This window comes from Thecamonas trahens, assembly GCF_000142905.1.
Source record: "Thecamonas trahens ATCC 50062 unplaced genomic scaffold supercont1.29, whole genome shotgun sequence".
NCBI lineage: Eukaryota > Apusomonadida > Apusomonadidae > Thecamonas > Thecamonas trahens.
Genome location: NW_013657651.1, coordinates 247,505 through 268,886, shown reverse-complemented (window position 1 = coordinate 268,886; position 21,382 = coordinate 247,505). Strand labels below are relative to the sequence as shown.

Below are 21,382 nucleotides of genomic sequence, written 5' to 3'. Positions count from 1 at the left end.
GTGGACGATTGTATCCCATGTGGCTGTTGGTCACACATCCCCGATGTGACCTTGATTTTGGGGTGGAGGGGATGGAGATGGGGATGGGGGAACATGGCCCTGGCAACCTGCCCTGCTGTGGTTGCTCCCTGCTGTGGCTGCTCCCTGCTGTGGTTGCTCCCTGCTGTGGCTGCTCCCGTCTCGCTCGCCTCGCCGGCACTCTCACTCTGCTGCCGGCCAACCAACCACCGTCACTCCCTCCACCGATGTCACCTTCCACAACACCGCACACACCTCACACACCTCACACATAACCCCCCTCCCACCCCCCCACCCCCCCTCAAACACACACCACAAACACACCCTCCCCCCCCCCCACACACACACATTTACCTATGCTCGACCCCAACTCCAACTACGAGTTCGACGCCCTCGACACAGCGCCGCCGGGCACCCCCATCGGTTTGCCACGTAGTCGGGGCGCCCGGCCTCCTCGCATGGCGCCGACTGGAGCAGGCATGGGTATGGGTATGGGCATGGGTATGGCTGGTCAAGATGCCGCTGACGACGCTCCGGGCCTCGGCTTTGATGCTGCCTTCTCCGCACTGGGCTCGGGCGCTGATCCTGCCCTGGCAGGCGCGGCGGCGCTCGGCGGCAAGATGCTCGCCGGTGAAGTGTCACGGATGCACTCGCGGGTACGCATGATGATCATCCCCTCCATCCCCTCCATCCCCTCCATCCCCTCTCTGCTCTGCTCTTCCCCCACGAACTCATCTCCTTCTCCCCACCCAGATCGACCGATGGATCGACCTCCCGGCGCTCCGCTTCTACTTTGCCGTCTCCAACTCGTACGTGCTGAACAAGTTCAAGCGGCTGCTGCTGCCGTTTGCCTTCAAGGAGTGGACGCCGAGAAACGCCAGCGTGAGCATGGAGGGCACGCCGCGCCGCCTTCCGCCGCGGGATGACATCAATGCGCCGGATCTTTACATTCCGTCCATGGCGCTCGTCACATACGTCCTCCTCTGCGCTTACGTCCAGGGCGTGCAGCAGCGGTTCACGCCCGAGGTACTCGGGGCCACCTTGACATCGGCGCTGGTTGCGCTCAGCATCGAGGTCCTTGTCCTCAAGCTCGGCTTCTATCTCACCAACTCGCCGCGTCCGCTGCCGTTCCTCGACGCTGTCGCCTTTGGCGGTTACAAGTACGTGTACATTGTCCTCTGCTCGCTGATCGGCATCAACTTTGGCTCGATGGCATTTACTGGCGCCATTGTCGTCGCCGGCATCCTCTCCTCGGTCTTTCTCGTCCGCGCCCTCAAGGAGTTCTTCGGTCCTGTCGATCGCTCGCTCTCCAAGCGCAACTACCTGCTCATCTTTGTCGTCGCCCTCCAGTTCATGCTCCTCTTCTTTATGGGTGCTTACTACGACACGCCTGCGCGGCCGACGCTTCCGGACGGCGCTCTGGAGCCTGCAGCCGCCGCTGCCACCACCGCTGCCGCTGCGGTCGCCGCCGGTGCTGCTGGCGCTGGCGCTGCTGCCAAGCCGTAAACACGCAAGTACGTGCCCATGTACACCGCTGGGTCAGACGGCAACCGTCGACGAGAACAGCATCTGTGGTGTAGACCACGGCCAGAACCCGTAGATCTCGCAGGTGAGCGTCTTGTCGGCACCTGAGACCCGAGCCACTCCGTAGTGGAACGACATCGACGAGAGGAAGAGCGTCTCGCTCCACCCGTCGTCGTCGCCAGACTTGATGCCTGGCTCGACGACCGCCAGCGTGTCCGGATGCGGAAAGGGGAGCGCCTGGAACGGCGATGCCGAGCACTCGTAGACGTGCGGCTCGGCAAAGCCGTGCCGATAGGCTGCGCCCCAGTGGGTGTCGCCAGAGAGGATAACGACGCCGGTGATGTTGGAGGCAGCGACAAAGGCGACAATGTCGCGCGTCTCGGTCGCAAACATGTGCCCATCGCCGTGCGGCGCCCACGAAACCGGCGAGCCGATGACCTTGAACGCAACGCCAGCCTCGTGGCTCGCCACCAACCACGCCAGCAGCGCTTCTCGCTGGTCCTGGCCGAGCATGGTCTTGCCCGCAGTGTCGGGCGCGTCGTTGCGGGATCGACCCGAGCGGGTGTCGAGCACAAAGTACGCCACGTCAGCCGAGTGTGCAAAGGTGTAGTACCGCGAGCCGGCAGCAACCGGCTCGGGGTTTCGGCTCCCCATCCACGCGTCATACGCAGCGAGCGCGTAGTCCAGATCCGGCGACGGGCCGCGGTCGTAGTCGTTTTCGATCTCGTGGTCGTCAAACATGGTGAGCACAGGGACCTTGCCCGCAAAACGCAGCAAGCTCGAGTCGGACCACGTCTGCTCGTATGCCACATCCGGCTCGAGATGCAGAAACGGGACCCATGCCCGATTGAGGTCGCGGTACATCAGATCGCCGAGCAGGAGCGCAAAGGCAGCGTCAGGCACGGTCGCAGCAATGTGGTCAAAGACAGCGAGCGACGCAAACGGCGGGAGCGCCATCCGCGAGAGGCATGAGCCAAAGACCCACGCCAACTCGTCGTCAGCAGTAAGCCGGGCTTCGGCTCGGCGCGCTATGGCAAACGATCCCGAGAGCAAAACTGGCTCTGGCCGCGAGCTGCCGACGACGACGGCGGAGACGGTCACCCGCTCGCCGGGCGCGCACCCGCAGCTCGCCAGCGGCAACTCCACCACAGTCATCCACCGCCGGCTCTCAGCGAGCTCAACGCCGATTTGCTCCGAGAGCCATTCCCCGCAGCGGGCCTCCACTACGCCAGACTCGCCGCCGACGACCCGAATCCAGATCTTGGCCGTCACCTCCGAGACGGCGCCCACCATGAGTCCGGCATCGAGCTGCGGCCGGAAGAAGACCGCCTGATGAACGAGGACTGCCAGCGGGACAAAGACAACAAAGAATACCAGCCCCGCGCACATCCCGCCTACAGCTGCCTTTAACGGGCTCGCCATCACAGGTAGCCAACCGAGATTACCCGTGGCCGAGTCGAACGAGACGAGTTTGGCCTTGGCCACACGGCGACTAACCAACCACACGCCGACCACGCCAGCCATCATCTCATCGCTATCACAGCCATCCCATCATCTACTCACATCCGAGTCACCGATCCCACCCACTCCCACTCCCACTCCCACCGCCACTACCACCACCTCCTCCTCTTGCAAACAAACCCCAAACCCATCCCTTTATCCCCGATCAAGTACCACATCATCACATCCCCCCCCTCTCCCTTCGGTGACATAAATCATTACAAACTTTTGCAAACCGCGCGCCGCCGCGAAACCAAGACCGCCACCCCTTCCCCCCCCCCTTCCCTCCCCACCCCTACCTCCACCACCACCATCATCACTCCACCTCTCCACCTCTCCAACGCATACCCTCTCCGCTTACATGCCGTTGTCGGCAAAGACGGACGAGAATACAGGGCCCCCTGGGGCAGGCGGACAGACCAAGGCGGCGACGACCACGGCCGGTCTGGCACGTGAGCTGAAGGAGGCGCACGCGCTCAATGCCCAGCTGAACAAGGTCATTGGCAAACTGCGGGAGCTGCGCGGAGACAAAGAGGTTGACTTGGCTGTGGAGAATGCCAAGCTGCGGAAGGCGCTGCGGAAGGTCTACGCATCGCGGGCAGAGGCCGAGGAGGCGGCAGCGGCGGCGGCGGTTGAGCGCGATGAGGCTATGGCTGCGCGAGAGGCTGCCGAGAAGGAGGCTGCCGCTGCTGCTGCCCGTATGGAAGCAGTCATGGCCGAAGACGCTGCAGAGCGGGCCCGGCTTCGCGACGAGATGCTTGCCTGGCGCCGCAGGGCCGAGGTCGCCGAGGCCGAGATCGCCCGCGCGCCGGCGGAGGCTCTGGCGGCGTCCGAAGCGCTGCACGCCGGCAAGGACGCACTCATTACCCGGCTGATGGCCAAGGTAGAGAACAAGCGAAACCAAGTTCTGCTGCTCCGTGGCAATCTGCGCGCCGCCCTGGACGTGGTCAACGCGTGGGCGGCGGCGGCCGGGATGGCGGCGCCGATGGCGGCGGCCGCCCCCGCGCGTAGCCTCCCGCGACCGGCCAAGAACGAGCTCTGGCCCGGCCTGGAGGTCCAGTCGCGGTCAGGCCTCACCTCGCTGTATCTTGCCGCGCTGCTTGGCCAGACCCAGGTCGTAGCGCTGCTGCTGGCGCACGGCGCCGAGCCCGCCACCAGGGTTGGCCCGTACGCCACCACTGCGCTGCACGGAGCCGCCGCCAACGGCCACCTCTCGACAGTCTGTCTGCTACTGGAGGCCGGAGCGAGCCCGTTGGCTCGCGACGTCAAGGGCCGCACCCCTTTGAGCCTGGCCACCGAGGGCGGGCACGCCGACGTTGTCGCTGTCCTCCTTGAGAAGCGCGGCGACGTGCCGCTCCCGCCGCCGGACCTCGATCCCACCCGTCACATTGCACCGGTCGCCTCATCGGCACTGCAAAGCCGCCTGACCAAAGCACTGCGGATTGGCGGGCGCCTCAAGCGCGGTGCTGAGCCGTCCGGCGCTCACGCCTGCCTCCATACCTCGATGATTTCGGCCGAAGCGTATCTGGCCGAGATGGCCCAGATCGATCCGGTGCTGCTCTCCAGCCTCGGCTGGGATCCCCAGGCGAGGACTTTTGTTGCTGCCCGCATGTCGGACGAGTGGCGCGAGGTGCTTGTCTCGGCGGGCGTCGCTGCCGACGAACTGAACGATGTCGAGACTCTGGCCTTTGTCACCGAGTTTGCCGAGCAGCATGGCGTGAGCGCATCGCCCAAGCGTGGTGCGTCGCGCTCGCCGTCGCGCCGCATTCGCCGCTCACGCTCGCGCTCGGTCCAGCCGCGCTCACCGTCAGCCTCGCCCATCGCTCGCTCGGGCACGCCGCCTTTCGGTGCTACCGCTACCGCTGCCGCCCCGCTAGCCCCTCCTCCTCCGCCGCCGCCGCCGCCACCGCCGCCGCTCCCTGCCGCACTCACGCACACTGCGGCTCCGCCGCCGCCACCGCCACCACCTCTGCCGTCGTCAGCAACGGCTCGCGCACCGACCGCCCTGCCGCCGCCGGCTGCGCCGTCGACGCCCACAGTTCCCGGCCGCGCATCGATCATGGCTTCGATTGTCGCCCACGAGGGCATTGCCTCGCTCCGCAAGGTCTCGCCCTCTGCGCGGCAAAAGGCCAAGGCCAAGGCTGCTGCACAAGACAATTCGTTTGTAGGCGCGCTCTCCCGCGCCCTCATCGACCGACGCTTCGGCATCGTCGACTCGGATTCAGAAGCCGACTCGGACCGCACCAGCGACTCTGGCGGCATCACCGGCGCCGACTCGGAGTGGGCATGCTCCGACTGGTACTAGACCAGGCCACCTCGTTACCCAACCGACCACTGTACTACTACACATCAAATCCTCCTTGCAACTCAACCTCGACCTCACTCGAGCTGCCCGAATCAATCAGTCGACCAACCCCACCCACGCCAGCAGCCAAGCCAGCCACCGCCAGCCACCGCCAGCCACCTCCAGCCACCGCCAGCTACTGCCCCACCCGCACCATCACCATCACCTTCTCACCAGCACACCTCACCCAGGAGTCACCACCATGAGTGCAGCCGCATCCGCCCCGCTGCCTGTGACAGTACGCCCTCCTCCCTCTCTCTTAACCCCATCCCCATTCCCCCCCCCCCCTCTCCCTCTCCCTGTCCTGTTCCATGTCGCTGTCTCCCAAGGCGCGAACGCGACCCGACCTGTTTTTCCTTCGACCAACCCCCCCCCCCCCCACACACACACAGCCATGCATAGCCACCCCCACCCACCCACCCACCCACCCACCCACGGTCACCTACAAGTCCCCACGCACACACATGCATCCATGTACATACATCCCCCCTCCGTTCCTCCCTCCCCTCACCCTCCCCCTTCCCCGCATAGAACCCACCCCATGCACCGGCCAAGACGGTGGACGTCAAGGAGATGTCGACCGACGACATGTACGAGCGGATGAAGGAGCTGGAGCGGGAGCTGCAGTTTATTGAGATCCAGGAAGAGTACATCAAGTACGAGCAGAAGAACCTCAAGAGGGAGTACCTGCGGGCCAAGGAGGAGGTCAAGCGCATTCAGTCGGTCCCGCTCACCATTGGTCAGTTTATGGAGATGATCGACGAGCACACCGGCATTGTCTCCGCCACCACCGGATCAACCTACTACGTCCGCATCCTCTCGACCATCGACCGCGAGCTTCTCAAGCCCTCGTCCACCGTTGCTCTTCACCGCTACTCGAACGCCCTCGTCGACGTCCTCCCGCCCGAGGCCGACTCGTCCATCACCCTCATGGGCCAGGGCGAGAAGCCCAACGTCAAGTACTCGGACATTGGCGGTGCTGACGTCCAGAAGCAGGAAATCCGCGAAGCTGTTGAGCTCCCGCTCACCCACCACGACCTCTACGCCCAGATCGGTATCGACCCGCCGCGCGGCGTCCTGCTCCACGGCCCGCCGGGCACCGGCAAGACCATGCTCGCCAAGGCCGTCGCACACCACACCGACGCCGCCTTTATCCGCGTCGTCGGCTCCGAGTTTGTCCAAAAGTACCTCGGCGAGGGCCCGCGCATGGTCCGCGACGTCTTCCGCCTCGCCCGCGAAAACGCGCCCGCCATCATCTTTATCGATGAGATCGACGCCATCGCCACCAAGCGCTTCGACGCCCAGACCGGTGCCGACCGTGAGGTCCAGCGCATTCTGCTCGAGCTCCTTAACCAGATGGACGGCTTTGACGTCTCTGTCAACGTCAAGGTCATCATGGCCACAAACCGGCCCGATACCCTCGACCCCGCCCTCCTCCGCCCGGGCCGCCTCGACCGCAAGATCGCCTTCCCGCCCCGGACCGCCGCCAGAAGCGCCTCATCTTCCAGGTCTGCACCGCAAAGATGAACCTCGCCGACGACGTCGACCTCGAGGAGTACGTCAACCGCTCAGACGGCCTCTCCGGCTCGCAGATCGCTGCCATCTGCGCAGAGGCCGGCCTCCTCGCCGTCCGCGGCAACTCCTTCATCGTCACCTCGCAGAACTTTGAGCAGGCATACGAAAAGTGCGTCCGCAAGGACGAGTCGGACCTTTTTATGTTCTACAGCTAGTCATAAACACCTTCGGCTGCCCCGTCAACTCTACCTCTCACTGCCGCATCTCGCGCAGCATCTGGTTCGTTCGCACAAGATCGACCCGCTTTCGTGCCTTGAGGTCCACGGGCAGCCGCACAGGCGTCATCGCCGCCGCTGCGTCTTCGCCCTCGTCAAAAGCAACCCGCACGTCGTCCTCTTCCGCCCGCCCGCGGCTCTCTTCGCCCTCGTAGCTCCATTCCGAGTACGAGTAAGAGTACACGATCTCGTCGTCATCGTCGCCGTTCCGCGCGGGCGCCCGAGCCGGCGCCGCCGTCACCACACGCGACGCAGCTGGCGCCGCTTTCGACACATCTCCGTTGCTCGCGGTCACGTCTACAATGGCCACAGCCTGTGCCACAGTCGGTGCTGTCTCCATCCCGTCCATCTGTGCCGACTTGGGCACCTTGGCCGTTTCTGCGCCCTCGCCGCGCTTGAACGAGATGATGTGTGACAGCGACATGAGACCCCACATCTGAGACCTTGCGTACATGAACAGACCGACAAGGTACCCGATCTGGGCAAAAACGCCCAGCGCCACTCCCACAAACGCGAGCACGTCAATCGTCGTCGACTCCACGCCGAGCTGCTCGTCCGCCACAAAGTTGACGACCACAATGTAGAGCGAGGCAAAGACAAGCGCAAGCGTCCACACGTTCTGCCACTTGGCCTCAAACGGCGCATGTAGCAGCACACCCACAAGCCCCAAAAGCCCAAGCTCCGCCACCACAAACCCAAGCACAGGCAGCCGCACAAGCATGTACCCGGCAAACGCGAGCGCAAAGTGCACGCCGCCCAGCACAACCACAAGCCAGTGCCAGAGCTCATAGTCGGTAATGTCGTAGAGCACGCCGAACCGCGCCATGTTCGCCTCCTCACCGAGCACTCCCGTCCCGTGCCGCACGTACCCGATGCCCACAGCCACCGGACCGCCGATGACAACCACCCAGCCCAGCATGGCAAACAGGAACTCGACGCCATGCACGCCCACAAAACACTCTTGCGACGCGTGTGCCACAAGCCAGAGCGAGCCAAGTGCAGGCGCGCACGCAACCCCCTGAATCGACACCTTGCTCATCAGCGGGTACATCACAAGGCTGACCCCGAGCACGCCCCGTACAAGCCGCGCCTCAAAGAAGCTCCGCCCGCCGCCGACGTTCGCCATGCCTGCACCCCACGCCAGCGCCGCCACAACGCTCACCATCACAACCACAGCTGCGATGGAGCCAAAGAACACAGACTCAAAGTTGCGGCTCGCCGCGCCCGCTGTGCATCCAGCACGAACAAACTCCACATCGAGCGTAAACAGTCCCAGAAAGTGGTAGTAGGCTCGCGCAAAGCTCGGCACCCTCGAACCGGCCCCCGCACTCGCCGCTCGCACCAGGCCAAACAGCACCATCATCCACATCGCCTGTGCATGTGCCGTCGGATCCTTCACCCACACACTCACGCCCACAACTCCAAGCGCGACTCCCAGATACAGCAGCCAGTACAGCGCAAGTACAAACTTGGAACCGCACTTGATGCACTCGTCGCCGTCCAGCGCATACCCGTCAGCGCACGATCCGCAGAGCCATCCCGAGTATCCAGCCGCACATCCCGAGTACGGGCCTCCTGTACACCGCGACGCATCGTGGCAAGCCGCCACAACCTGTGATCCGAGCCCGGGCGACCAGTACCCGGGCAACGGCACAATAACGTTGCCGCCCGGACACTTGGCTCCAGCAGGGCAGCTCACACATTCATCGCCGACTCCCACCACTCCCGCCTGTGGGCAGTCGCGCGCGTATGTCAGCGAGCCCGGTGCAACCGCGATCGACCCGTCCGGATTCACCAGACGCACCCACACCGTCGCCGGTGAGCTTACAGCTGGCGCCCGGAACATCACGTCGGTCGAGCCCAGCACCACAAGCTCCACTCCGCCAGGCCGTACCACAGACGACCCGTCGGTCTCGGCAAAGAATCCAAGTGCAGGGGGGCTGCCCACGCTCGGCAAACTCGCGTTGAGCCACACAGAGAGGCCCTCAACAAAACCAGCACCGCTCACCGTCACAACCCCGCCCGAGAGTGGAACAACCGCCGGCGCCATCGAGACCACGCTCGGTCGGCCCACGTCGGCGTTCGTTCCGCCCACAACCTGGTCACTCCGTAGCGTGATGCCTGCCCACGCGGGATCGGGCGACGTCGTCGGCCCAAAGCTGATACAAACTGCGTATCGCCGTCCGCCACCTCGTCGGCAACGCCCACGACTACCACCGACGCTGGCGTCGCCCACGTCAGTGGCGTAAACAGGAGCGACGGTGGCTGCAGCCGCACCTCACCTTCAGGACTCGCCACCAGAGGCACACGCACCTCGCCAGACGGTTGTGCCGTCAAAGACACCGTAAACACGTCGCCCTCGCCAGACTCGGACGTCGCCAGCTCCGCAATCGACGCGGCCATAGACCCGGCCCCGAGCTGCACGTCAAAGCCCACCGCGTCGCCAACATCCACGTTGACCAGCGCCACGCTAAGCCCAGAGAGCCCAACAGCCACTGCGTAGCTCACATCGCCATCCACAAACTGGTCGTCAACGCCGGTCACCTCAACCATGTGTGGCACAAGCCAGCTTCCGGCTCCCGGTGGCACAAACTCACACCGGCTTCCAGCGGTCACCACGCCCTCGCTCACGTCGCTCGAGGTTACCTCCACGGACAGCGCTGCGAGAAGCGGCTCTCGTGGCAGAACCTCGAACCGCACAGCATCACCGGCCTCGGACGTAGACGAGCTCGGTTCGGGTGCGGATGCCACCATCGCAAAGCTCCCGTCGTCGTCGACTACAAAGCCAGCCAGGACACGAACACCCAGCGCTGCGTACCCGACATCGGCCGTCGACGCCATCCCCAGCGAGATGTAGAACCGGTCCAACCCGAGCCCGTTGACAAGGCTATCGTCCGCCACAGACACCCGCACAGGCTGCGGTGTCGACCACGACGCCACCGTAAACGTCAGCACTCCGCCCAGCGGTGCCTCGAGCGTCATCCGTGTCGCCGCAGACCCGCTCAGGCCCACAGGCACAGACACCGTCGATGACGGTCGTGACGCAAGTGCCACAGAAATCTCTGCTGCACCGCCGGCCACGCTTCTCGCTTCGTACACCACCACGGGCACCGTGCCACTCGTGGCATACGCCACCGCATCGTCGTCGAGGTTATACACTAGATACGGCCCTGCCCAGATGCCGGAAAACCGGGCGTCGGTGCTCACTCCGCCGCCCACAAGCACTTGCAGGTCAGCGTCGCCGTCAGGCACACCGTCGTCAAGCCCGCGCAACGTCACCGTCTGTGGCAGCATCCAGTTCGCAGGACCAAAAACAAGTGGCGAGCCGCTCACAACCTCAGCTTCGGCCACCGTCGAGCCAATGCCGGACCCGCCAGCGGCGCGCGCATACAGGTTCACTTCGAACGAGACGTCGGCGTTCGGCGGTCCACCAAGTACAAACACGAGCTCGCTCGTTCCTCCAGCCTCCGTCAAGTTACCAATGACGCCACCAGCATTGACGAGCACCAGGCTTGGCGACTCGTTGTCCACGTTGACGCACGAGTAGTTCGAAATCTGGCCAGAGTACACCGCGTCCGATGCCGTCAGCGGACCAATATCAAGCACAACCGCTTGCGCCCCATCGAGTTCGGTGTCGTCGACCGGAAAGACTGCCACAGACTGCGGAACGTCAAAGTCGGCAGGCTCAAACACAAACTCGCCATCACTCCACGGTACATACCCAAGGCCGCCAGCAACGCCGAGCTTACCCTCGCTTGCGTCGCGGAGCGAGATCGGGACACGTACCTGAGACGACGGCCGTGACGTGAGGACAAAGTCCAACACCACGCCGCCGCCCGACCCGCCGGTCGCCAGCGCGTCGGCCTCGTACACCACTCCGCGCGAGTTGTGCGCAGAGACAAAGACCTCGGCCCGGTCGTCGTTGATGGTGATTCCGGCAACAGTGTAAGGCCCCAGACCGTTGTACGCTCCGTCACCAGAGACAAGCGGCCCAAGTGTCACGCTGTACGCCACGTCTCCGTCTGCCTCGTCATCGTCGACTCCAACAACCGCCACCACCCGCGGTGTCGCCCATGTCGCCGGATCGATCCGCAGCACAAAGTCAGAGACAAGCGCGCCCGACACAGGGTCGCGCACAAGAGCCTCGCTCGTGTCCGACACGGCCACAGACATCACCACCTCAAAGTATGGCTGCGAGGTGAGCGCAAAGCTAAAGGTCGCGTCGGCGTGGCCAAACGCCTCGTACGTCGGTCCCGACATCGCCGTCACGCTCACGCCAGCCGAATCGCCATCCTCGCGGTTGACAAACAGTGCGTCGAGCGTGTGCCCGTCGTAGTTGGACGCCGGCGTCGAGCTCGACGGCCCAATGCGCACGCTGAACGGCACGTCGCCGTCGGCAAAGGCGTCGTCCACTCCGGTCACTGTCACCGCCACCGGTGTGTCCCAGCTCGCCACGTCAAACGAAAGTGAGCTCGGTGCCACCCGGCCCTCACTCACATCCAGCGAGGTGAGCCCGACGTTAACTTGGGTTCCGGCCGGTGGCTGCGAGTTGAGGCGAAGCGTGAACGTGACCGAGCTCCCAGTCTCGTCCACAAGCTGCGGGACACTGGTTGATCCCCCGCCGCCAAGCACAAGCCCGGCCGTGTCGCCATCGTCGTTGTTAACCAGCGTCGCCGACGCTGTGAGGCCAGTGAAGAGCGCGTCTCCAGAGACCGACGGGCCAAAGTCGAGCGCGTAGCTCACGTCCCCGTCGTCCACAAAGTCGTCCTGTCCATACACCGTCACCGGCTCAGGCGTCGACCACGACGCCGGATACAAAACGATCCACGAGACTACAGGTCGACCCTCGCTCACGTCACGCGAGACAACACTAACGTTGACTGGCGCCCGTGGAATCGAGCTCAGCGCCACGCCCACGTTGGTGAATGACGTTGAGCCCGGAGTCTCGGTCGTCGTGTACGCCGGGCTCGAGAGCGGTGTCACCACCAGGCCGGCTACATCGTTGTCGATGTTGGTGTTGTTGAACACCACAGAGAGACCCTGGTATCCAGCGTCTGACGACGACGCCGTCAGTGTCACGGTGTACACCTGGTTGCCGTCCGGATACAAGTCATCCACCCCGGTCATGGTCACCACACGTGGCGACGACCAGTCCGAGGTTGAGAAAAGGAGTGACGACGGCGAGACCGTCGCCTCGTCCACCCGAGACGACGCTACGTTGACCGTCACCGACGCCGACGGCGCAGCCATCAGCGAGACCGTCACCGTGGCAGACGAACCGGCTTCGGACGTAAAGCCCGACGGTGATGAGACGTAGATTCCTGGTACGTCGTTGTCGTAACACACAAGTGTCACAGGTGCACGTGTCAAGCCCGAGTACGCCCCATCCGACGAAACCGCCGCTGCAAAGTCAATGTTGAATGCAACATCGCCGTCGGTGATGGCGTCGTCGACACCGGTCACCACAACTTCGACGCCTGCTGAGTACCCACTCGGTGTGATAGTAAACACCGTCGGCCACACTGTGCCTTCGCTCGGGTCCGAGCTCGAGACTGTGATCGTCACATTGGCTGCGAGCCGAGGTACACCCGAAAGTTGGCTGTTCCGCCGTCTTCGGTCACCCGCCCAGAAACCGGCGTCACCAAAATCCCGATCACGTCGTTGTCCTCAGTCGTCACCATCACCACTTGCGAGAGTCCGTCGTACTTGTCGTCGGCAGAAACGCCAGGGCCGACCAGGAAGCCAGTCGTCTGTGGGCCGTCCGCCGCCGCATCGTCAACGCCCACCACGCTCACCGTCTGCGGCACGTTCCAGTCCGACGGCGAGAAGACAAGAAGCGACGGTGAGCCCGGAGCCGGTGCAAGCTCGGAAGAGTCCAGCGCTTGCAGCGGGAACGACGTCACACTCACCGTCGGCTGTGAGCCGAGCACCACCGTGAACGAGGTCCCCGTCCCAGCCTCGGAAACCGTCGAGCCCGGTGCGGATACAAGGAGCGCCGCGGTGTCGTCGTCGATGTTGTACAGCTGCAGCGGCGGAGACACTAGGTTACGGTACGCCACATCGCTTGACGCCGCCCCGTACGTCTCGGCCCGGACGTTGAACGTCACATCGCCGTCGTCGACGCTGTCGTCGACGCCGCCAATCTGGACCGCCACCGGAGAAGACCACGCGCTGGCAGGGAACACAATCGGCATCGCCGGCGAGACAACTACGCCTTCGCTTGCGTCGTCGACAACAACATACACCGAGACCGGGCCGTAGGGTCGCGACGTGAGCGAGACGCGGGTCTCAACCGTTGTCCCACTGCCGCCGGCCTCGGACGTGTTGCGAATGCCGGGACCAAAGGCCAGCGACAGCCCGGCCACATCGTTGTCAAGGCACACCGCCGGCACCGGATCGTCGACCGTGTCCGAGTACGACCGGTCGTCGGAGAGGAAAGGCCCAAGCACAACTGAGAAGCTCACGTCGCCGTCAGCTTCGTTGTCATCGGCGGGTGTGAGCACCACGCTCTGTGGCACGTTCCAATTGAGTTCGTCGTAGACCAGAAAGTTTGGCGACGGCGAGCCCTCGGTTGCATCTGACGTCCCCAGCATGACCACAACAGGCGCCAAAGGCTGTGCGTCAAGGACCAGCTCAAAGTTGGCGGTCGCACCGGCCTCCGAGACGCTGAGCGGGAGCGGCGGTACAGGCGCCGCAAGTGACGCGCCTGGACACGTCCCCGAGTGCCACACGCCGCCACACGAGCCGGCGTATGGACCGGCAGCTGATCCAAACGAGCACTCGTAGCTCGGAGATGTAGCCGGCCCGGTAGCACAGAATCCGCAGTCGGCGTTGGCGAGACAAGCCGAGCACGACGAAGAGTTGCACGCCACGCACTCCGAGTACTGCCACGCCGGGCACGAGCCAAAGGCTTGGCCGCCGGCGTTACCGACCTCGCACTGCGAAGTCGCCGCGCACCATCCGCACTGGCTTGCCGCCGTGCACGAGGTGCAATCGCTAAATGAGCACGTCGGGCCGAGGCCCCAGTCGCCGACAATCGGGTCCGACACGTCGCGCGACGGCAGAGTCCGCGACGACGCGTCACGCACGTCGCCGATCACCGTCACTGTGAGCACGTTGATGCCCGGCGGTGTGGCCCCGGTGGGATCGACGACCGTCATGACCAGCACAGACGGCGTCGACCACACCCCGGTGTAGTCAGCGCCTAGCGACTGCGAGAACGAGAAGAGCACGTCAAGCTGCGCCTTGGTCGACGCTGGCGGCACGTTGGTTGACATCGAAAACGAGATGGTCAGCGTGTCGCCCGCCGAGTAGAAACCGTCCGCGTTGTCCGGGTCGTCGGCAAGAAAGCCGACAATGGTCGGTCCGGGCAGCAGGCCCCAGTCGCCGGCGAGCGGCGGCGAGCTCGAACGCGACGGAAGTGATGTTCCGGCTGCGTTGGTCAGGCTGCCGATGACCGAAACAACAGAGACCCCGAGCTTTGGTCCGTCGCTCGGGTTGCTCGGTGTTGTCGAAAAGGTGACTACCAAGACACTCGCCGACGACCACGAGCCGGCGTACGCCGAGCCAAGCGAGGTGGTGTTCGAGATGGCGAAGAGGGCGTCAAAGGCGGCCTTGGAGCTGGCACTCGGCTGGTTGGTCGGCTGCGAAAAGACAAGCGTGAGTGTGTCGCCAGACGAGAACACCGCATCAGCGTCGTCGGGATCGTTGGCAGTGGCACTCACCAGCTCCGGTCCGGCAAGCAGGCCCCAGTCACCCACCAGCGGCGGCGAGGTTCCGGTGGCAAGAGCTGATGTGGGTGGCGCCGAGCGCAAGCCGCCAGAGGGCTTGATCGATACAGTGAACGAGCCGATGGTCGGCTTGGGATCAGATGTGACCGGTGAGACAATGGTGAGTACCGCCATTGTCCCGTTGAGCCACGTTCCGCGATAGTCCAGTCCGAGCGGAGTCGAGAACGCAAAGTAGGTATCGACCTCGGCCTTGCTGTTGATCGACGGCACTGTGGTCGAAGTGTTGAACACAAGCGTCACCGTGTCGCCAGTCGAGTACAGTGCGTCGCCGTCGTCGGGATCGTTGGCCACAATCGAGATTATGTACGGACCAGGCGCAGTGCCCCAGTCGCCGCCAGCGGCCGGCGACTGCGATGACGACGGGAGCGACGACCCATCCTGGTTCCGCAGATACGGCGCCGTCGCCGAGTTGACCACAACCCGAAACGCAAGGTCGCGGATGGCGGTCGAGGCCGACGCCACGTCGGTGATGGTGATGACCAACGTCGACGGGGTTGTCCACACACCCGTCGCGCCCGAGCCGAGCGCAAGCGTCGGCGTCGACGCACTCGCTGGAATAAACCGAAACAGGTGGTTGATCTGGGTGAGGGTGCCTACCGGCGGGCGGTTCGTGGCCTCGGAAAATGTCAGCGTCAGCGTGTCGCCCGACGAGTAGATGCCATCAGCATCGTCTGGGTCGTCAGCGACAACTGAGACAAAGGCCGGACCGGGCAGCAGGCCCCAGTCGCCACCGAGCGCCGGCGACTCGGTGTTGCAAAACCGTGAGGTCTTGGCCGAGTTGGTCAAGTTGCCAATGCATCGGATGGTGGAAAGGCCGATGACCATGTCGGCTCCGGTAGTGTCGAGGAGCTCGATGCGGAGGACCGAGTCCGAGCTCCATGAGCCGGCGTACGAAGTGCCGAGCGAGTTGGAGAACGAAAACTGAAGGTCGATGTCTCCGGTCGTTGCCACCTTGGGCCGCGACGTCGGACCGCTAAAGACAACAATGAGGACATCGCCGTTGGAGAGGACACCGTCTGCATCATCGGGATCGTCGGCGGTAAACGAGATCACTCGCGGGCCAGGTGGAATGCCCCAATCGCCCGTGATCGGCCCAGATGCAGCCGTCGACGCCAGAGAAGTCTGGTCGGCCGAGCGGAGGTTGCCTGAAGCAAGGATAGTGACCGAGGCGACACCGATGGCAGGCGCCGAGTTACCACTCGCACCGGTCGGGTCGATGACAGTGATGACAAGGTCGAGCGGAGTGATCCATGTCCCGGTGTAGTTTGTCCCGAGCGCCGATGAAAACGCCAGCAGAGCGTCGATGCTGTCCTTGGTGTCAACGGGTGGCTGGTTGGTGGCCTCGGTGAAAGTGAGTGTGAGCGTGTCGCCGACGGAATACACGTCGTCAAGATCATCGGGGTCGTTGGCAACAAACGAGGCAACGGCCGGGCCGTTGCGGGTGAACTGGTAGGCCCAGAGCTCGTTGTTTGCCGATGCGGCGTCGTAGCCGCCAAAGCAGTAGATGTAAAGTTGTGACTTGACGCAGGCCGGTGAGGCTCGGCCGGTCGGCCAAGGTTGGGTCCCGGCCTTAGCCTTGCTTCCCATCTCGACCCAGGTCTCGGTGAGGAACGAGTAGCGCCAGACGTCCGAGTGGTAGATGACCGAGGAGGTGGTGTCGTCAAAGCCGCCAAATAGATACATGTACGGCTCTGCGCAGACAAGAACGGCCCCGCGCGGGCCGGCGGCAGCGCCGACGCCGGGTTGAACACCTGCGACATGGTGAGCGTGTCGACATCCAGCCGCCACAGGTCCTGATTCGGAAGCTGCGGCGAGCCAAACAGTTTGCCGCCAAAGATGTACAGCGACGAGTTGCACATCGTCGATGAGTGGAGGAACCGCCGCTCCATCCATGCCGCGCCGCCCGGGCGGTCGATAAAGGTCCACGGCGAGTCGCCCAGCGGACCGGTGTCAATGGCAGCGTCGTACGAGTACACTGCATCAAGTGCGGTCCCAAGCGGTGTCCGGCCAGCCGAGAGCCAAGCTAGATTGGAGATTGTCGATGTGTACGACATGGCGGCGTCGGTAATGGCCAGCGGGAGGTCGTAGCCGCGGCGCCAGACCATGGTGTCGAGGTTGAGCAGGCCGATTTTGCGCTGCGAGGCCGAGATCTGCGAGACGAGGGTGTTCCCGATAGCAGCACCAACATGCCCCGATGATGCTGCCGGGACCGACGACAGCGACGCCGCCGCCGTCGGTGTATGCCTGGTGAAGGCCGGGACGGCGGGTGGGGTGCTCACCGAGAGCGGGAACGACCAGATGTCCGACGACGTCACCCCGGGTCCACCGCCATACATATACATTCTCGAGTTGTACCCCGCAGCAAGGACACCTACACATATACCACCATGTCAGTGTGAGTGGGTGGTGCAGGGGAAGGACGGTGGAGCGAATGAGGGGAAGGGGGGGAGGGCGGGGCCGGGGGGGGGGGGGGGGGGGGGCGGGGTCGGCACCCAAAGAACGCGCCAAGATGGCGGGAAAGGCGGCGACGTACCCGAGCGAGGCGAAGGTCGGCTGGTTGCAGAAGCATCATTGGCGTAGAGCTGGACCCAAGAGTTAGGCTGTCCATGGGCAAAGGCTGCAAGTAGCGTCAGTGCCACTATGGCCGTCTGTGTCAGAGTCCACCCCGACATGGTCCCACGAGAGCTGTGCCAAAGACTTGGGTGGCTTGGCCTTGGCGCGTGTTGAGTGGCAAAGTGGGGAGGTTGGGCGGTGGTGACATGCCGGGTCGGCGACACCGTCTGATGACAGGTGCGGGGGGAACGGAGGCAGGGGAGAGCCAGAGGCATGATGATGATGCAGGGTGGAGGATGGAGGGGACTTGGGGTGGGGGATGCGGGTTGGTGGTGGTGGTGGTGTTAGTAGGGGACCGGGGGGCGTTGTAAGGCAGCGCGCGCCTGGGCACTCGCGCTTGCAACGTGGAACACTGACAGAGCGTTGACTGATAACCCTAAACGGTACGGTCGTTCGGACCGTTGTCGCGCGTCTCAAAGTGAACAGCTCGATGATGCTTGACTTCCAGCTCACCGGCCGGCGCTGCCACTCGGGGAGCTTGGTTGAGAGCTTGGGGTCGCCCTTGGCGATGAACGAGGCGACGATGTCGGCAATCGACACCCTCCCCTGGCCCTTGAGGCGGTCGCTGGGCTTGGGCTCGTAATCGCCGGCGACAACGACCAGGCAGCTGGCCAGCGAGACGCGTGCGAGCTCGCGGTGGAGCTTCTTCTCGGCAAACTCGGGCTCCGTCGAGCCCTTCTGCTGCTGGTACTTGGAGTTGAGCGCCACCCGCTCGGCGCGTGCCGAGTAAGCGTTGACTCTGAGCGCCGTGAGGACCTTGTCGAGGACGAGCATGTCGCGCGACGCAAACGCGCCGGCGAGCGCCGTCGCGGAGCGCGGCTTGTGCGATGGACAAATTTGTCCATTCCGTACCGTAAAGGGATAAGGCTGGGGTGGCGATTGACAATGATGGCAGCGAATGGAGCTGGGAAGGCCTAATCGCGGCGCGGCCGCCGGTGAACGAGGGAGGTGCGGGGCGATGACGATGGCGTCGAGGCCAAGTTGCGGCTCGCCGCCGCCGCTGGCGTGAGAGCCCGGGCAATGTGTGCCCGGCCGGCGGGATGGTGCTCGCCAACGTAGGTGCCAAAGATGCGGTCCCAGTACATGAGCGGGGTGGCGTAGTTTGCAGTGACAAGCTTGTGATGCAAATCGTGGTCAACCGTCGAGTACCACGAGCCAAGGCGAACGGTGATGCCCGAGTGGTCGAGGACGCCTGAGACGCCGTGCATGGCAAAGTAGGCAAGGAAGCCAAAGATGTGGATGGAGAAGAGGACCGGCGGCGCGAAAAGGATCAGGTAGAAGCCGATGGCCTCGAGCGGGTGGATAAGGAGGTCATCAAACGCCGAAGGGTTGCGGGCCTTGTGGTGGAACTTGTGAAAGGTGGCGTAGAACCAGGGAATGTGCATGACCCGATGCCAAAGGTACTGCGCAAGCTGCTCCGAAAGCACCGCCGCTGTCGTGCCGACAGCCAGACCGTACGCCTGGCTCCGCGCCGAGTCCCATGGCCACACCATGTACGAGGCGCCGGCGACGACGATGTGGACTAGGCCGGCGGCGGCGAGGGCCGACGTGAGCAGATTGACCGAGGCAAAGACTGGATGCTGAGCGATGCGCCGCTTGGAAGCAAAGGCGGCAGCGCGAGCCGGCAGCCACCAGACCATGCAGTCTTCCGGCGTGTCGACAATGAACGACGAGGCGTCGGCCGCGCCAGCGGTGCGCCAGGCCGACGCTGCCGCTGCCCGGGCCTCGCGGGTCTCTTGCTTGGCGGCAGCGGTGTAGAACGCAAGCTGCAAGACAGTGGAGAAGCCAATGTAGAACAAAAGCATGCCAACAAAGGCGTACGCTGCCGCCGGATAGGTGCATGCTCCGCTCAGCGCGGAAGGCAAGCACAGAGAGGCGACCGCCGACGGGAACGGAAGCTTCAGCTCTGGGCCGTGGCCAGCCACCCTCACGCCCGCTGCCGCAAACGCCACCACCGGCACGCCCACAACCCCCAACAGCACTGGACCCCACACCCAGGGAGATCTAAATGCGTCGTCCTTTCCCATGACGCTGGAGAGAGAGAGGAGTGTAGGTATGGAGAGCGTTTACGAAGAGGAGGAGAGGGGGGAGGGGGGAGGGGAAGGGCGGATCGACTTGACCAGCCCCTGCGCCCAGACGACCCCCCCCCCCCCACCTGCCCATGCCTGGGCAAGCAATAACATGTGGATATAGTCGAATCTGGAGCTAGACGAATGATCGAGATGGAGACATGTGCAATGGGATGGGATCGGCATGGCCATTCCGACTCATCCTCATGCCTGTCTCTGCTGTCCTCATACCGAACAGCACCTGCACACCCACTCCTCTCAACGCCACATCTACGGCCACCCTGCAAGCATGTACTCGCTGGCGCCTCTCTCTCTCGCATGTGCAACTATTTCTGGAAGCTATGAGCAGACTGTTGATGGCCCGACTGGTGCGCTGAATGCCCTTGCCGACGCCCTGCCTGGCGTGGTCTCCGCATGGTTGGCCAAGCGGACGACGACGGCGGCGGTGACGGCCACCCTCGTCCTGCCCTCGACACTATTTACCCGGATCGAGCCCATTACTCAGAAGGTGTACTCACGTTCGCGCATGGGTCTCTCTGTCATCCTCGCCTTCAAGCACTTCCTTGCCGCATCAGATCCGCCCTTGTCGTCGCGCATTCCCACGGGTCCGTACATCTCGCCATATCTCTCGCTTGAGGCTTCATCCACCTCCGAGACGGAGACTACCCGCGATGGTGCGTCCTCCGCCCATCACTCGGCCCAGTGGCTCGACATCGACATTGGTGCCGTCGTCGGTTATCGCTGGGTCCTTGCCGACCACATCGCTGTCGAGGTCTACGCTGGCGGCTACCTGCCTGTCGTCGACAAGGCGCTCGCGTCGTCATCGTTTGCTCTCGACGATGCCTCTGACGACCACGCCGCCCGCTTCCGCACTGCCATTAACGATCTCTACTCGGGAATCGACCCGTCGCCGCTTGCCTGGGACCACGGCAAGCTGCTGGCCACGCTTCCTCACCTCCGCGCCGGCTTTTCCGTCGTCTTTACCCTCTGAACGGGTGCACATCGGCCCATCAAACGTACACACACACAAACACACACCACACGTCTTCTCGTCATACCTATGATGCGGGTTCTTGGTCTGCTGCCGTAGGCGCAGCGTCTGGTATCGCTGTAGGAGGCTTGGCGGGCAGAGCAGAAGCCGCTGCCGGCTTGAATTGCATGTTCTCGAGCCTTTTCTGGCGTTTGCGCTCGCGCTGGCGTTGCTTCTTGGCCTCGCGCTTGCGCTTTTTCTTGGCCGCTTCAGCATCGAGGCGGGCCTGGGTATCAGCGACCTTGCGGGCGTACTCTGCCTGGGCCTCGAGCTCCCGATCGAGATGCTCCAGCCGCTCGAGGCGATCACGCTCGAGGTTGCGCGTCTTGCGGTAGACATCAAATCCAGCCGATGACGCACCGGCGGTGGAGCCAATGACATGCTGGGTGGTGTTGAGGATGCGCGCGTCGGTGTTGATAGCCGCGAGGGCCGCATCTGCGCCCGCGATCTTGGCCGCCGTCACCTCGGCCACCGCATCGGCCGGTCGGATGCCAGCCGCGCGAGGCGCCACCGTCTCAGCACCCTCTGCTGTGGTGGAAGAGTACATCATAGCCCGTGGAACCTGAGGACGAGCAAGCGGAGCGTATGCGGCTCTCCCGCCAGCCTTGGCCACCGCTTCCACCACATCGATCTTTGTCCCGCGCTTTCCCTTGCTCCGGGCCGTCAACAAGATGTCCTTCATGTGAGAGGGGGGGGGGGGGGGG

General features: G+C 64.1%; 6 protein-coding genes across 6 annotated transcripts; 3 read left to right on the top strand and 3 right to left on the bottom strand.

Annotated features, from left to right (window-relative positions):
• Positions 1 to 374: 374 nt before the first annotated feature.
• AMSG_06880 (YIF1A protein) lies at positions 375 to 1,543 on the top strand (the record flags this gene model as incomplete). The annotated part of the gene is made up of 2 exons (XM_013901477.1): positions 375 to 674; positions 772 to 1,543. The coding sequence occupies 2 exons, from the start codon at positions 375 to 377 to the stop codon at positions 1,522 to 1,524; spliced, it is 1,053 nt and encodes a 350-aa protein (XP_013756931.1). The 3' UTR covers positions 1,525 to 1,543.
• A 14-nt stretch (positions 1,544 to 1,557) lies between these two features.
• On the bottom strand, positions 1,558 to 3,356 carry AMSG_06879 (uncharacterized protein; the record flags this gene model as incomplete). The annotated part of the gene is made up of 2 exons (XM_013901476.1): positions 1,558 to 3,018; positions 3,342 to 3,356. The coding sequence occupies 2 exons, from the start codon at positions 3,354 to 3,356 to the stop codon at positions 1,558 to 1,560; spliced, it is 1,476 nt and encodes a 491-aa protein (XP_013756930.1).
• A 47-nt stretch (positions 3,357 to 3,403) lies between these two features.
• On the top strand, positions 3,404 to 5,412 carry AMSG_06878 (ankyrin repeat domain-containing protein; the record flags this gene model as incomplete). Its single annotated transcript, XM_013901475.1, has 3 exons — positions 3,404 to 3,408; positions 3,467 to 3,494; positions 3,530 to 5,412. The coding sequence occupies 3 exons, from the start codon at positions 3,404 to 3,406 to the stop codon at positions 5,345 to 5,347; spliced, it is 1,851 nt and encodes a 616-aa protein (XP_013756929.1). The 3' UTR covers positions 5,348 to 5,412.
• Positions 5,413 to 5,566: 154 nt separating this feature from the next.
• On the top strand, positions 5,567 to 7,140 carry AMSG_06877 (26S protease regulatory subunit 6B). The gene is made up of 2 exons (XM_013901474.1): positions 5,567 to 5,624; positions 5,918 to 7,140. The coding sequence occupies exons 1-2, from the start codon at positions 5,589 to 5,591 to the stop codon at positions 6,911 to 6,913; spliced, it is 1,032 nt and encodes a 343-aa protein (XP_013756928.1). The 5' UTR covers positions 5,567 to 5,588; the 3' UTR covers positions 6,914 to 7,140.
• A 13-nt stretch (positions 7,141 to 7,153) lies between these two features.
• AMSG_06876 (uncharacterized protein) lies at positions 7,154 to 17,302 on the bottom strand (the record flags this gene model as incomplete). Its single annotated transcript, XM_013901473.1, has 4 exons — positions 7,154 to 9,274; positions 9,343 to 12,721; positions 12,763 to 16,655; positions 16,718 to 17,302. 4 exons carry the CDS (start codon positions 17,300 to 17,302, stop codon positions 7,154 to 7,156), a joined length of 9,978 nt encoding a protein of 3,325 aa, XP_013756927.1.
• A 561-nt stretch (positions 17,303 to 17,863) lies between these two features.
• Positions 17,864 to 19,606, bottom strand: AMSG_06875 (C-4 sterol methyl oxidase; the record flags this gene model as incomplete). Its single annotated transcript, XM_013901472.1, has 3 exons — positions 17,864 to 17,909; positions 18,004 to 18,398; positions 18,521 to 19,606. 3 exons carry the CDS (start codon positions 19,604 to 19,606, stop codon positions 17,864 to 17,866), a joined length of 1,527 nt encoding a protein of 508 aa, XP_013756926.1.
• Between the last annotated feature and the right edge of the window lie 1,776 nt (positions 19,607 to 21,382).

Coding starts and splice junctions, on each gene's coding strand:
- AMSG_06877 (XM_013901474.1), top strand. CDS start 5,589: ATGAGTGCAGCCGCATCCGCCCCGCTGCCTGTGACA. Junction 5,625..5,917: donor CCGCCCCGCTGCCTGTGACA/GTACGCCCTCCT, acceptor TTCCCCGCATAG/AACCCACCCCATGCACCGGC.